This window comes from Archocentrus centrarchus, chromosome 18 (assembly GCF_007364275.1).
Source record: "Archocentrus centrarchus isolate MPI-CPG fArcCen1 chromosome 18, fArcCen1, whole genome shotgun sequence".
NCBI classification, from domain to species: domain Eukaryota; kingdom Metazoa; phylum Chordata; class Actinopteri; order Cichliformes; family Cichlidae; genus Archocentrus; species Archocentrus centrarchus.
The window spans coordinates 11,219,560-11,233,835 of NC_044363.1; the positions used below are offsets into that span (position 1 = coordinate 11,219,560).

At 44.3% G+C, this 14,276-nt stretch overlaps 1 protein-coding gene across 1 annotated transcript; it reads right to left on the minus strand.

Annotated features, from left to right (window-relative positions):
- Window positions 1–1,373: 1,373 nt before the first annotated feature.
- LOC115796915 (zinc finger and SCAN domain-containing protein 30-like) lies at window positions 1,374–13,725 on the minus strand. The gene is made up of 3 exons (XM_030753398.1): window positions 13,409–13,725; window positions 4,478–4,735; window positions 1,374–2,923 (listed from the first exon to the last, which is right to left on the minus strand). The coding sequence occupies exons 1-3, from the start codon at window positions 13,578–13,580 to the stop codon at window positions 2,241–2,243; spliced, it is 1,113 nt and encodes a 370-aa protein (XP_030609258.1). The 5' UTR covers window positions 13,581–13,725; the 3' UTR covers window positions 1,374–2,240.
- Between the last annotated feature and the right edge of the window lie 551 nt (window positions 13,726–14,276).

Sequence of the window (14,276 nt, forward strand, 5' to 3'; positions counted from 1 at the left end):
AGCCCAAAGACATATCTGGAGTAATCTCAACTGAGGCCTTTCCAACTGAATGTTGAAATTTTTCACACCTTCTTTGACTGCGTGTCTTCCGAGACTTCCCAGGTTTTGTCTCAAGCTCCACCTCAAAGAAGAGTAAAGCACTAAGTGTTGCATAATCTTCATCCTGGTTTTTAGCTTGGGCCCTTGTTATGGCAGCATTACAGCTCTGCACTCCCCTTAATAAATCATAGATAACTGGCAGATTCTCCCCAAGAACTACAGGATAGGGTAGATTATCAGCTATCCCCACCTTTAACAGATAGGAAGACCCCTGCACCTCAATAAACAGATCAGCAGTGGGGTACGATCTTTCATCCCCATGTACACAGCGAACAGATATGGTTTCAGAAGAGTATGTAGAAGCCATTAGTACATTGCCTGTGCACCAGAGTCTGTGTGCTACCAGTATCTTTTAAAGCATCCATTTCTTGTTCACAGATCTTCACCATGATTTTATTGGAACACTTTATCTCAGGTTTAATATCCACATTCTGGTAAGGCACAAAACACATCTGAGATAACTTGCTTTGATTCTTAGGACACATAGGCTTGGTGTGACCTTATTGTCCACAAAGGTAACACACAGGTGGTCTTTTACCTGACTTGAAAACATTTAAAGGAGGGTTCTCCCTTGAAGGGAGCTTACCCACACCTGTTGCTGACTTCTGATGGTGCTAAGAGGGCTGTGACTGGCGTTAGTCTCTATCAGCACACTGTTGCTCCATGGCTGGCTCCTATTTCGGGCAGCTACAAATACATCCGCCAATGTGGCAGCTTCTGCAGCAGACTTTGGATTATGCTCCTTGATCCAAACCTGCAGCTCAGGACACAGCATTCTCAAAAATTGTTCCAAGATAATCAGTTCACCAACTTCCTTCACAGTTTTATTTTTAGGCTGAATCCATTTCTCATACAATTCTTTTAACCTTGCATACAGTTCCTTCAGACTCTCATCAACAACATCAAGGCAGCGGAACCTTTGCCTGTAAGTTTCTGGATTTATATCATATTTTTGCAAAATGGCAGCTTTTACCTTCACATACTCCTTAGAATCATCCACATCCATATTAACATATGCACTTCGAGCCTTACCAGTCAGAAGAGGAATGAGGTGCAAAATCCAGTCTGACTTGGGCCAGTGATAAACAGCTGCAATTCTCTCAAAAGTGGTCAGAAAGTTTTGAAAAAAGAGAAATGCCACTCAAACTCGCAGCAAAAAGGAAAAAAAAAAAAAAATCCTGTCTCCTCAACTCAAAGGATCCCACTCCTGACACCACATGTGGTGAGTCAAAAACAAGAGAAGTCAGAGGAAATATTAGAAAAATAGGGTCTTTTATTTTAACCCAAAAAAATAAAAATTACAAAATACTGAGCTCATGAAAGAGGTCAAAGAAACAAAACTGAACTCAGGCAAAAATGTACACAAACAAACTAGCTGCACAAACCAAACATGACTGACCCACCTAAGAAAATGACACACTGGGGTATATATGCTGGCTGATCAGACCACTAACACACAATAGGGGTAACTAAACAGAATACACCAATTACACCAAACACCACAATACAGCTAAGTTTGTTAATAAACTAAACACACAAAAAAAACCAAAAAACAAAAAAGCCAAATCTTAAAGCTCCCAAATACAAATTATTCACTTAAATGGAAAGCTTTATTTAGCTAAAGAAACTCTAAGTCCCTCCCCTCTACAGGAACCGGTGGTGCAGTCCAATTTGTCCATTGTGTTCCGGTGTGGTCAGCCCTGGCCAACATCTTTTGTCAGGCAACTCCCAAGGATTACAACAGTAAGTACCGGTAAAGAAACAAAAACTAATTATGAGCATAAACAAAAATGAACCATAGGTTGAGAAAAATACAAGTGAACTAAATGTGCATGCTTACAAATAGAGCAAATGCATTTAAACCAACCAATTTATTGCAAACTAAAATAATGGTGTTTGTATGAATAGTGCATATGGGAATTACCGACTTTGCTGGGGTGTGGCCATAGGTTTGGCCATCACAAAAAGCAAGGAAGTTAACAAATAAATTGAACAATATTCTGGCAATTTAGTGATACTTCCACAGCTGCAGTCTTGAAATAAAATCCAGAGTCCTCGAGTACTACAATGCTAGTGTGAGCTCTACCACCAACACACTGCTACGACTCACAGGTGTCCCACATTTTCTAAGTATGAAACCTTTAACTAGTATGAATTCTCATGTGTTTCACTAACTGTGTCCTCCACCTGAATCTTTTCCCACAGTTGCCGCAAAGATAAGGCTTTTCATCTGTGTGAACTCTTACATGAGATTTCAATGTTGATTCCTCATTGAATTTTTTCCCACAGGTGCTACAAGAATATGGCTTCTCACCTGTGTGAATTCTCAGATGTCTAACCAGGTGGGATTTATATTGAAAGGTTTTTCCACAGGTGCCACACTGTATAGAGTTTTTCCCTGTGTCAGTTTGACTCTGTATCTCTGACATAGGAGTATTGTCTACACTCTGACTGTGACTTCTCTTTCTGTGATGTCTTCTGTTCCTCTTGTTCACCTCTGCAATTCTAGTTGATCTTGAGTCCACATGTTGGCTTTTTTCCTGATCTTGGCTCTCTGCTTCAGAAGAGCTGTGAGAAAGTTGTTCCTCACTGTTTGGTTCTGCATCTGTCTCGTCCCTTTCCTCATAAGTAGGAGTCACCATGAAGGCATCAGCCTCCTGCTTCAGTCCAAGCTGCTCCTGACCGCTGCAGAGTTCCTCCTGTTCCTCTTTAATCTGTGGAGGCTCTGGGTCCTCTTGGTCCATAATGGAGTTCCTCTCCTGGTTACAGACCTGCTGCCCTGTGAGAATCTCCTCCCCCTCACAGACATGTTGCTGTTGGGGGTCTGAAGAGACAAATGGAGAAAAACAAACATTTGAGTGAATATATTCTGACCGGAACCATTATCAGGTCTCTACATAGGGAGCATGTGGCTCACCTATATACCACTGAAATTTAAAGTGTGCAAATTACTTGTGCTCTGATGCAAATGACTGTTTAATTCGGACACTCTTATTAGCAAAGTTCAGCTTCATATGTGGATGTCTGTGATGCTGTATATATGTGAAATGCAAAGACATTGGTGTTTTCTTTTCAGAGAATGTGGATGTCTGGATTGGGTAAATTTTTAAGGCATGTTGGGACAGAGCTGTGCTGCTGCCTCTGACCCTCTCACACAGTGGGACATGTTGGCTGTGCTTCAAACACCACGTAAAACACTCTAGTCTGATAAATTGAAGCAGGAAGCACATTTCTGCCCCTTGTATTCAGAATCTTGTTTTTTCAGTCACTACCCAAAGCTCATGACCATAGGTGAAGGGCATTGACTTCCGGCTTACCAATTTCGTGAATCCGCCATTTTTTTTCTCTCAGTGATTTTGTAGTCCAAGTTGAGTTATGCTGCAGTTGCAAGTAGACAAGTCAAAATGTTCAGTTGTTGGGTGTATTAACCCACACAATTACTTACATCGCCCCCCGGCATCAGAGCCTCTTCGAAGTGCTTGTTTCTCTGCGTGTAGATAATAGCATCTCTGCTATCAAACTATAAAAATGGCCGAACGGGGTAGCATGGAACGCTCTGTGACCTGGAGGGGTGCCGGGTGTGAAATGTCTCATTCACATTTAAAGAGACAGCACCAAAACAAGCTGCTCTAAGACGCGGCTCAGAAAAGGGGCAAAAGAGGGGTCTGTGGAGCTACAATAACAAGGAATTCAAAAGCATTCCATTCTACTTTATATAGACCACAGGTGGATGATTTACAAATAAAAAGGAAGGATTTAAAAGCATGATGTGCCCTTTCAGACTTAGAGGTGCTAATTTTCATGCCAGCTGCTTCGGTTTTGGCTGAAAATTGTTTCACTGCGAGCTGGAGGCCACTACCTGATTAAGCCAACAGGACCGCATCATCTGCACAAAGCAGAGATGAGATTCTGAAGCCACCAAGACGAAAATTTGGAACAGAATTGGTGACAAAGGGCAGCCCTGGCAAAGTCCAACACCCACAGGAAATGAGTCCGACTTATTTCCGGCAATACGGACCAAGCTCTCGCTGCAGCTGTTCAGGGACTGAATGGCCTGCAACACCCATAGTCCCGCAGCAACCCCCACATGATACCTCAAGGGACGCAGTCGAATGCTTTCTCCAAGTCCACAAAGCACATGTAGACTAGATGGGCAAACTTCCATGCACACTTGAATATCCTTAAGTGGGCTCCCCCTCTTAAAGATGGGGACCATCACTTCAGTCTGCCAATCCAGTGGCACCCCCCCAGATTTGTCAACCAGGACACCCCTACAACATCTTGTCCACCTCAGGGGTCCTGCCATCAAGGAGTTGTTTAACCACCTCAATGAGCTCACCCCAGTCATATTCATTTATATTATCACAGTTTTACATACCTATTCTGTGTAACTTTATCTCAGGTTTCCAGGCAGTCTCCAGCAGTGTGAGCCTCTCTTCATCAGTCCAGACGCCTTCAGCCTCCTGCTTCAGTACAAGCCGCTCTCCCTCCTGACTGCTGCAGACTTCCTCCTGTTCCTCTTTAATTTGTGGAGGCTCTGGGTCCTCCTGGTCCAGACTGGAGCTCCTCTCCTGGTTATAGACCTGTTGCTCATCTGGACCCTCCTCTTCCTCACAGTCATGTTGTTGTGGGAGTTCTTGAGGAACAAAGAGACACAAGAAAAAGGTCAATAATGTGATGATACAAAAACACATAAAACTATGTAACAAATGTGTGTGTATATAAACATGAATGAATGGTGATCATTTCCATGCAAATCTTCAGAGAGACAGCAAGCTTAGATTGTGGTCTGACTGGTCTCACAGTGAGGTTAGATGTTAGATTCAACTCATTGTCATTGTGCGCACAAGGCACACAAGGAAATGATCGCTCCAGATCACTCATCCAGAGACGAGCATCTGCGGTCATGCAGCCAGAGACCGGCGCTACCGTTAGGCAATGTGGTTTAAGTGTCTTGCCCAAGGACACAATGCAGCGCAGGGACAGGGGCTCGAACCTGCAACCTTCCGGCTGCAAGGCCACTGCCACTTATAGAGGTGTTGATCAGGTTCAATAAAGGTATAAATATACAGACTTGTGGTTTCCAGTCAGTCTGAAATCAAGCTTGATTTAACAAAAATCTTTTATTCACATTGTGAAGAAGTGACGTCTCTGATTGGAGGAGGTCACCGTTACCATGGAAATGTTTGAACCCATGAAGGTGAGCCCAAGAGTGGTGACTGTAGTCAGGAATGAAGCACTGTACGAAATGAATAACTGAGCTCTACTTTACTACACACACAATACAAAGTGCAAAACATATTCAGACTGTTATTATACAACACTACGATAATGAAAAGGATTCAATTCCAGAAGGCTGGAAGTCGTTTGCTGTAGAATCTGGGATTTGTCAGAATGCTCGAAGCACAGGTCGAGGAGGAGGATTAGCTGCAATCTTCAATTCCAGCTTATTAATTAATCAAAGACCCAGACAAAGTTTTAATTCTTTTGAAAGCCTGACTCTTAGTCTTGTCCCCCCAATTGGGAAAATCAAAAACCTGTTTTATTTGTTATTATCTATCGTCCACCTGGTTCTTACTCAGAATTTCTGATTTCTCAGACTTTTTATCTGATTTAGTGCTCAGTTCAGATAAAATAATTATAGTGGGTGATTTTAACGTCCATGTAGATGCTGAGAATGACAGCCTCAACACTGCATTTAATCTATTATTAGATTCAACTGGCTTCTCTCAAAATGTAAAGGAGCCCACCCACCACTTTAATCATACTCTGGATCTTGTCCTGACATATGGCATAGAAACTTAAGACTTAACAGTATTCCCTGAAAGCCCCCTCCTGTCTGATCATTTCTTAGTAACATTTACATTTACTTCAATGGATTACACAGCAGTGGGGAATAAATTTGATTACAGTAGAAGTCTTTCTGAAAGTGCTGTAACTAAGTTTAAGGATCTAATTCCTTCATTATTATGCTCTTCAGTGCCATGTGCCAACACAGTGCAGAGCAGCTACCTAAACTCTGCTCTCAGTGAGGTAGATTATCTCATCAATATTCATGTTTGTTGGACTCTTAACTTATTTCAGTTCGTGAATGGTCCCTCTCAGAAATTTGGGCACACATTTGATCTTGTTTTATCCTATGGTTTATCTGTTATTAACTTACAAATTGGTGATGCAGTATTTTCAGATCATATGCATGTTATTCGACTTTGTTCCTCTCTGTCAAACTGCTAAAAAAAAGTGTGCCACTGTACGATGCTCCCGTGTTTTTAAACCTTCCACTGCTGCTCAGTTCAGACTTTTCTGTGTCTTCCAGTACGGAGGAGCTGATTCTTCAGTTTAATTCTGTTGGCCAGTCAGTCTTGGACTCTGTAGCTCCATTAAAAGTCAGGCAAGTAAAGTGTAGATTGGAGCCATGGTTAAATGAGGATACCCGTGCCATTAGATGGGAGTGCAGCAGGGCTGAATGGAGGTGGAAAAAGGACAGGTTGCAGGTTCATTTTGAGATGCTGAGAAAATGTTGGTGGGGTTATCAGAAAATTGTGAAAGCTGCCAGAACAAAATATTTTTCAGATCTCATTGCCTCTAACTCTCAAAACTCTCGTGTGCTTTTTGCCACACTGAACTCTCTCCTGAATGTACATGAACCTGTTCATCTGGAAGCTTTCAGTGATACCTGTGATAGATTCCTTCATTTCTTCTTAGAGAAACTTGCAACCACCAGGGCCCAAATCTCACCACCTTCTCACGATCCGGCTACACTATTACCCTGTTCAGCTGTGTTTGACTACTTTGAACCTGTTTCGCTCTCCTTTTTAGAGCACCTGGTTTTCAGCTTGAAGCCATCAGGTTCCTCTTTTGATGTTTTGGCAACTGACTCTGGTGACTGTGTTCTGCTTGTGCTATTAGATTTAACTGCTGCGTTTGATACTGTGGACCATGAGATACTCATATCTAGGCTGGAGCAGTGTGTGGGCATCACAGGTGTAGCCCTCCAGTGGTTTAGGTCCTACCTCGCCGACAGAAGTTTTTGTGTCAGCATTGATGACTGTAAGTCGGCCTCTGCTGACCTCCCCTGGGGGGTTCCACAAGGCTCCATTTGGGGGCCTCTCCTTTTCTCGTTGTACCTGTTGCCACTTGGCACTATCTTTTGGAAACATGAAATGTCTTTTCACTGCTATGCCGTTGATTGCCAGGTCTATCTCCCACTGAGGCACTCCAGTGTATGATCCAAGATGGCGCCGCGAATGGATGCCCTGGTACTTCGGTGCGCTCTGTTTTGTTTGTTTTTGTGCGTTATTTCTGTGTCTGGACACTCTTCTGGGTATTCTTACACCAGAGAAGAGCTTTTCAACATTAGGTCCACAACACCTTCGGATTTATTTCCTGTTTTTGTCGCATCTGCGGCGGATTTATTACACACTCTGGCCCAGAAAGTGAGACGCCGAAAGAGAGGGAAGCGCGCTGGCGTGCTTGTGAGGCTAAGGAGACGTGGATTACGCACAGCCTTACCTGGGATTTTCCTCTCCAACGTGCGTTCACTTAGGAACAAAATGGACGAACTGATACTGATGAGGAGCATGAATAGAGACTTTTCCAAATCCTGTGTGTTATGCTTCACGGAGTCATGGCTGTGTGAGGAGATACCGGACTGCGCGCTCCAGTTGGAGGGATTTCATCTCCTCCGCGCAGACCGGCAAGCTGCGCTTTCCGGCAAGGCTACAGGTGGAGGAGTCTGCTTCTACATAAACAGTGGCTGGTGTACGGATGTGACAGTGATTGCTAAGCACTGCTCTCCCTCACTGGAATATCTTTTCATTCACTGTAAACCGTTTTACTCTCCGCGGGAGTTCGCTTCATTCATACTGGCTGCTGTTTACATCCCGCCGGACGCGGACGTGCACGAGGCCCAGTGCGCGCTCACAGAGCAGATTCTGTGCATGGAGCGGACATACCCGGACTCTCTTATCATCGTACTTGGGGACTTTAATAAAGCCAGCCTGAGACAGGAACTTCCCAAATATAAACAATATATCACATGTCCGACCAGAGAGGAGAAGACACTAGACCACTGCTACAGCACGATAAGCGGGGCTTATCACGCAGTGCCCCGCGCTGCACTCGGCCTCTCTGACCATGACATGATCCACCTGATCCCCGCGTACAGACAGAGGCTGAAGCTCTCAAAACCTGTGGTGAGGACAACAAAGCAGTGGACCCGTGAGGCTGTGGAGGAGCTCCGCACATGCTTCGAAACTACAGACTGGGACTCAATGAGGGCTGCCTGTGACAGTCTGGATGACTACACGGACACTGTAACCTCGTATATCCACTTCTGTGAGGACAGCATTGTGCCATCACGCACCAGGGTGTGTTATAACAGTGACAAACCCTGGTTTACTCCCAAACTGAAGCAGCTGTGGATAGAGAAGAGGGAGGCTTTTAAAAGTGGGGACAAAGACTGCTACAAAGAGGCCAAGTACAGGTTTAGCAAGGAAGTGGCCACTGCTAGATCACATCACTCTGAGAATATACAGCAGCAGATCTCAGAGAACGACGCGGCCTCTGTATGGAAAGGTTTTAGGCAGATTACCAACTACAAGCTTAAAACCCCCCACTCCACAGACGACCTACAAACTGCAAATAGACTGAACGAGTTCTATTGTCGTTTTGATGGTCAGTTCAGCAGCCTTCACACCTCCACCAGTCCCAACTACAATACAGCCAACACAAATATTCACCCCCCAACCTCCCCCACTCCCCACACCTCAGAGAAGCACACATCATCAAGGACTCCCACCCCAGAGTCCCCCTCCTCCCCCACCCCCACAGTCTTTTGTATTCAGGAGGACCAGGTGCTAAAGCAGTTCAGGAGTGTCAAAGCTCGCAAAGCTCCAGGTCCAGATGGTGTCTCACCTGCCACACTGAGACACTGTGCTAACGAGCTTGCCCCATTGTTCACGAACATCTTCAACTCCTCACTGGAGGCTTGCCACGTGCCTGTCTGCTTTAAAACCGCTACCATTGTTCCTGTCCCCAAGAAGCCAAGGATCACTGGACTAAATGACTACAGACCTGTGGCAATGACTTCTGTGGTCATGAAGTCATTTGAGCGTCTGGTGCTGTCCCACCTCAAGTCCCTCACTGCCCCCCTTCTGGACCCCCTGCAGTTTGCCTACAGAGCCAACAGGTCTGTGGACGACGCCATCAACCTGACTCTGCACTTCATCCTACAGCATCTGGACTCCCAGGGAACCTACGCCAGGATCCTGTTCGTGGACTTCAGCTCTGCCTTCAACACCATCATCCCTGATCTCCTCCAAGAAAAGCTGTCCCAGATGAACGTGCCTGATCCCATCTGCAGGTGGATCACTGACTTCCTGACGAACAGGAAGCAGCACGTGAGGCTGGGGAAGAATGTCTCGGACTCCCGGACCATCAGCACTGGCACTCCTCAGGGCTGTGTCCTCTCTCCTCTGCTCTTCTCCCTGTATACCAACTGCTGCACTTCTGACCACCAGTCTGTCAAGCTTATTAAGTTTGCAGACGACATGACTCTCATCGGACTCATCTCAGACGGGGACGAGTCGGCCTACAGGATGGAGGTCAAACGTCTGGCGTCCTGGTGCAGCCACAATAACCTGGTACTGAACGCCCAGAAGACAGTGGAGATTATAGTGGACTTTAGGAAGCACACAGCCCCTCTACCCTCCATCATCCTGACTGACACCCCCATCACCACAGTGGACTCTTCTCGCTTCCTGGGAACTACCATCACCCAGGACCTCAAGTGGGAGCCCACCATCACCTCTGTCATCAAAAAGGCCCAGCAGAGGATGTACTTCCTGCGGCAGTTGAAGAAATTCAACTTGCCAGCAAGGACCATGGTGCAGTTCTATACTGCCATCATTGAGTCCATCCTCACTTCCTCCATCACTGTGTGGTACGCTGGAGCCACCACTAGGGACAAACAGAGACTACAGCGCGTTGTGCACTCCGCTGAGAAGGTGATTGGCTGTAACCTCCCATCTCTCCAGGACCTGTACACCTCCAGGACACTGGGGCGTGCAGGTCGGATCACAGCCGACCACTCTCACCCTGGGCACAGACTTTTTGACCCTCTCCCCTCAGGCAGGAGGCTACGGTCCATACGGACCAGAACCTCCCGCCATAAGAACAGTTTCTTCCCCTCTGCTGTTGGACTCATGAACAATTACCCTAAGACTGTTACCACCACCCTCCACAAACGCTGATGACCCTATGTCTATGCACCTGTCTGATTGCACTGATGTACATATTAGTGGAATATAGTCTACATTCTTTTATCTTTTAATTAGTCTCTGCACTGTATATTTTGTAATTTTGTAATATTGTGCTATAGTCATAGCTCTAATATCTCTGTATATTTGCAATTTGTATACTTGTATATTGTCTTGTAGTTTTTTATACTTATTTGTTTTTTTCTGTAAGCACGAAGTACCGCAGCAATTTCCTAATGCTGTGAACCTGTTCACCCATATGGCAATAAAAACCTTCTGATTCTGATTCTGATTCTGATCCGGCCCCTCCTGGATTGCCTTTCTGACATCATGGGTTGGCTGTCACTAAATTTTTTAAATTTGAATGACAAAAAGACTGAAATTATGTTGTCTAGGCCCAGTGGCACTGGCAGCACCCCGTGTGTTGACCTTTCTTCTCCGGCCCCATATGAGAAGGCTATTATCACAAATTTAGGTGTGAAAATGGACCCGACATTAAAGCTCGACGCTCAGGTAAATGCAGTAGTGAAATTCTGCTTTTTTCAGCTGAGACGGCTATCAGAAATGAAGCCTTTTCTTCCAAAGGTAATCTTGAGACAGTGGTACATGCTTTTATAACATCTTGCCCTGACTACTGTAATGCGCTTTTGTTTGGAATCAGCCAGGCCTCTGTTGCTCGCCCACAGCGGGTGCAAAATGCTGCTGCCCGATTTTTATCTGGGGCAAAAAAGCGAGAGCACATCACCCCAATCTTGGCTTCTCTTCACGGGCTTCCAGTTCGACTTCGAATCCAGTTTAAATTCTTTTGTTTGTTTTTAAACCCTTAAAGGGTCATGCCCCTTTGTATTTGTCTGAACTGCTGCTTCCTTATGCTCCATCTCATTCCCTTAGGTCAGCAGACCAGATGCTGCCATGTGTTCCAAAGTCGCAACGCAAACTCAGAGGAGATCGAGCTTTTGCAGTTGCAGCTCCAAAATTATGGAATGAGTTGCCATTGTATGTAAGAGAGGCTCAATCACTTGCAGTTTTTAAATCTTGCTTAAAAGAAAATTTTTACTCCCTGGCCTTCGACCCAGTGTGAGACTCTGACTGTGGTGTTAAGTTAATTCTCTGTTTTGTAGTTATTTTTAAAACTTTTTGATACATTAAGTATTTAAATTTTTAATACTGTGTTCGTTATTGGTGTGTTTTTTATATTGTTCTGTCCTATGTCTGTGCTTGTTACTGTGACTGATGTGTTGTACAGCACTTTGGCCAGCCCTGTTGTTGTTTTTAAGGTGCTTTATAAATAAATTGGTATGGTATGGTAATAGTTTTACATCCTCACTGCGTACAACTTTGGATACTGTGGCTCAAATCAGAAGTGCCCGACTCCGTGGTATAATTCGCAAACACAAAGCTTAAATCAGATAACCCGAAAGCTGGAGAGGGAATGGCGTCTCACTAAAATAGAAGATGCTTATTTAGCCTGGAAAAATAGTTTGTTGCTCTATAAAAAAGCCCTCTGTAAAGCTAGGACATCTTACTACTCATCATTAATTGAAGAAAATAAGAACAACCCCAGGTTTATTTTCAGCACTGTAGCCAGGCTGACAAAGAGTCAGAGCTCTGTAGAGCCGAGTATTCCTTTCACTTTAACTAGTAGAGACTTCATGGATTTCTTTACAAATGTTATTTACTTTGTTTATACTCCACTCTGCATTTAATCATTAATTGTTATTAATCTCTGGCTCTCTTCCACAGCATGTCTTTTCTCTCCCCTCAGCCCAACCGGTTGCGGCAGATGACTGCCCCTCCCTGAGCCTGGTTCTGGGGGAGGTTCCTGTTAAAAGGGAGTTTTTCCTTCCCACTGTCGCCAAGTGCTGCTCATAGGGGGTCGTTTTGACTGTTGGGTTTTCTCTGTATTATTGTGGGTCTTTACCCACAATACAAAGTGCCTTGATACGACTGTTTGTTGTGATTTGGCGCTATATAATTAAAACTGAATTCAATTGAATGAATTCACTGTTAAATATGATTATGCACAAGTCTTGTACCATTTCCTTTGTGCTATTTCCTTTATTTTTGGACCCAAATCAAATAATTTTATGTTCCCAATTCACCGCGGGGCTGGTAGACTCAGTTCAAGGTTTCAAACTCTTTGCAAGAATTTTCTGAAATGTCAGTGGAGAAAATTAATCTGATTGAGCTGATCAACATTACTAACAGGTGCCATTCAAACCCTTTTCCCTCTATGATATTATCCTACAAAGGATGGTCAACACTTTGCTGATGGGTTTTGTGTGTTTTCCTTTTAAATCGTTGACATGAACCAACGCTGTCCAACACAGATCAATGTAAGAGCTGGGCGGAAAACGTTAGTTCACCTGCCAGTGTCACAAGCTTTAATATGCATTTAAAGCAGTGCTTCTCAATTATTACTCCGTGTACTAACATTCTCTCCCTTTGCGGATTTCAATGGTTGTGAGTAGCAGAACCACAACTAACTGACACAGACACGACATTTCAAACTAAAGGTCCCTCAAAACAAATAACGAGGTTTTGAGGATTATTTTGTTATATCCAAGAATTCGGTGCTCTCTCTCACACACACACACACACACACACACACACACACACACACACACACACACACACTTTATATTGTGCTTAATCTCTTGACCCCTGCACATAGGGGAGATGCAGGCATGCGGGACCTCCCTAAAAGAGGGAGTCCTAGTTTCTATCTTGGTGCCTCTGTTTAGTACATTTATTAAATGCACTAAAATTTCCACAACAGAGCAATTATGACTTCACAGAAATTAATGGTGGAATTACAATAAAAACTGTACAAACTCTCCTTAAAAATATAACTGGGTCATTTACAATGTCTCTGCTGCAACTCAGGACCTAACCCAGCAGCAACCGTCGATCTACACCATTCCACCATACTCCTTCACCGGACACTGAACCACAGCACTGATTAATACCCAGTTTAGCATCTTCTAGTCAAGTCACTGACACTGAAGAATTTGAGCTCCAACAGCACCGACTTAAAAACATTTCCATACCTGTGATATGTGAGTTTGCGTCGGGTGTCCGGCTGATATCCAGCAGTCTGCGCTGACGGTCGATCTCCTCCTCATAATGGACGACGGTTTTTTGAACCTCTAATAAGATTTCTTCACAAACAGCAGTTAGTCTCTCCTTGATGAACTCTCTCAAATACTGAACTGAACACATTGCTGCTCAAACTGGGGCTGAGCGGATCGATCCAAACATCCACAGAAGCGATACCGCCGTTGGTATTGTTGTCGGGTCGACACAGCGTGAGAGGATCAGTGGTTTAGTTTGTGTCTCACTAAGTTGCGCCCGCTGCTCGAGCTTCAGCACAAATCAGCCGTGACTGAGCACTTCGCTCCTCCCCTTCCTCCCCTGCTTTGCTGGGTTTGCTGTCATGTGGTCACGTGACGAAGAAACGCATGCCGATTTGTTGAATGCAAGTGTGTTGTGTGCCGGTCACTCCTGTGGACTTTTTTTTTAATTGTTTTGATCATTTCAACTTAAAATCCTCATTCATGACAAACTCAGTGGCATTTCCCCTTCCATCCACATGACTTTTAACCATATCTTCTTTTCCTAATATAATGATTTTTTTCCATACAAAGTTTAAAAAGCAATTAAAAAAACGGATTTTCACTCAGTTGAATGCAACGATTTATCAATTAATTTGAATACATCGATTACAAGAAAAAAATCCCCAATGGATTTTTTTTTTTTGCTTCGATCCTTCGTTTAATCCACAGCTCTACAGCTCAGCTGCCACCATGGAAACATGAGTGTTTCAGTCACATATGTGACTGAAAACAGACCTGCAACAAAAATGTGTCAGTGAACAGGGAAGAGCAAAGAGGCGGAGCTGTTACCTACACGGCAAGC

Coding starts and splice junctions, on each gene's coding strand:
- LOC115796915 (XM_030753398.1), bottom strand. CDS start 13,580: ATGTGTTCAGTTCAGTATTTGAGAGAGTTCATCAAGGAGAGACTAACT. Junction 4,736..13,408: donor CGCAAACTCACATATCACAG/GTATGGAAATGT, acceptor TTGTTCCTCAAG/AACTCCCACAACAACATGAC. Junction 2,924..4,477: donor GATAAAGTTACACAGAATAG/GTATGTAAAACT, acceptor TTGTCTCTTCAG/ACCCCCAACAGCAACATGTC.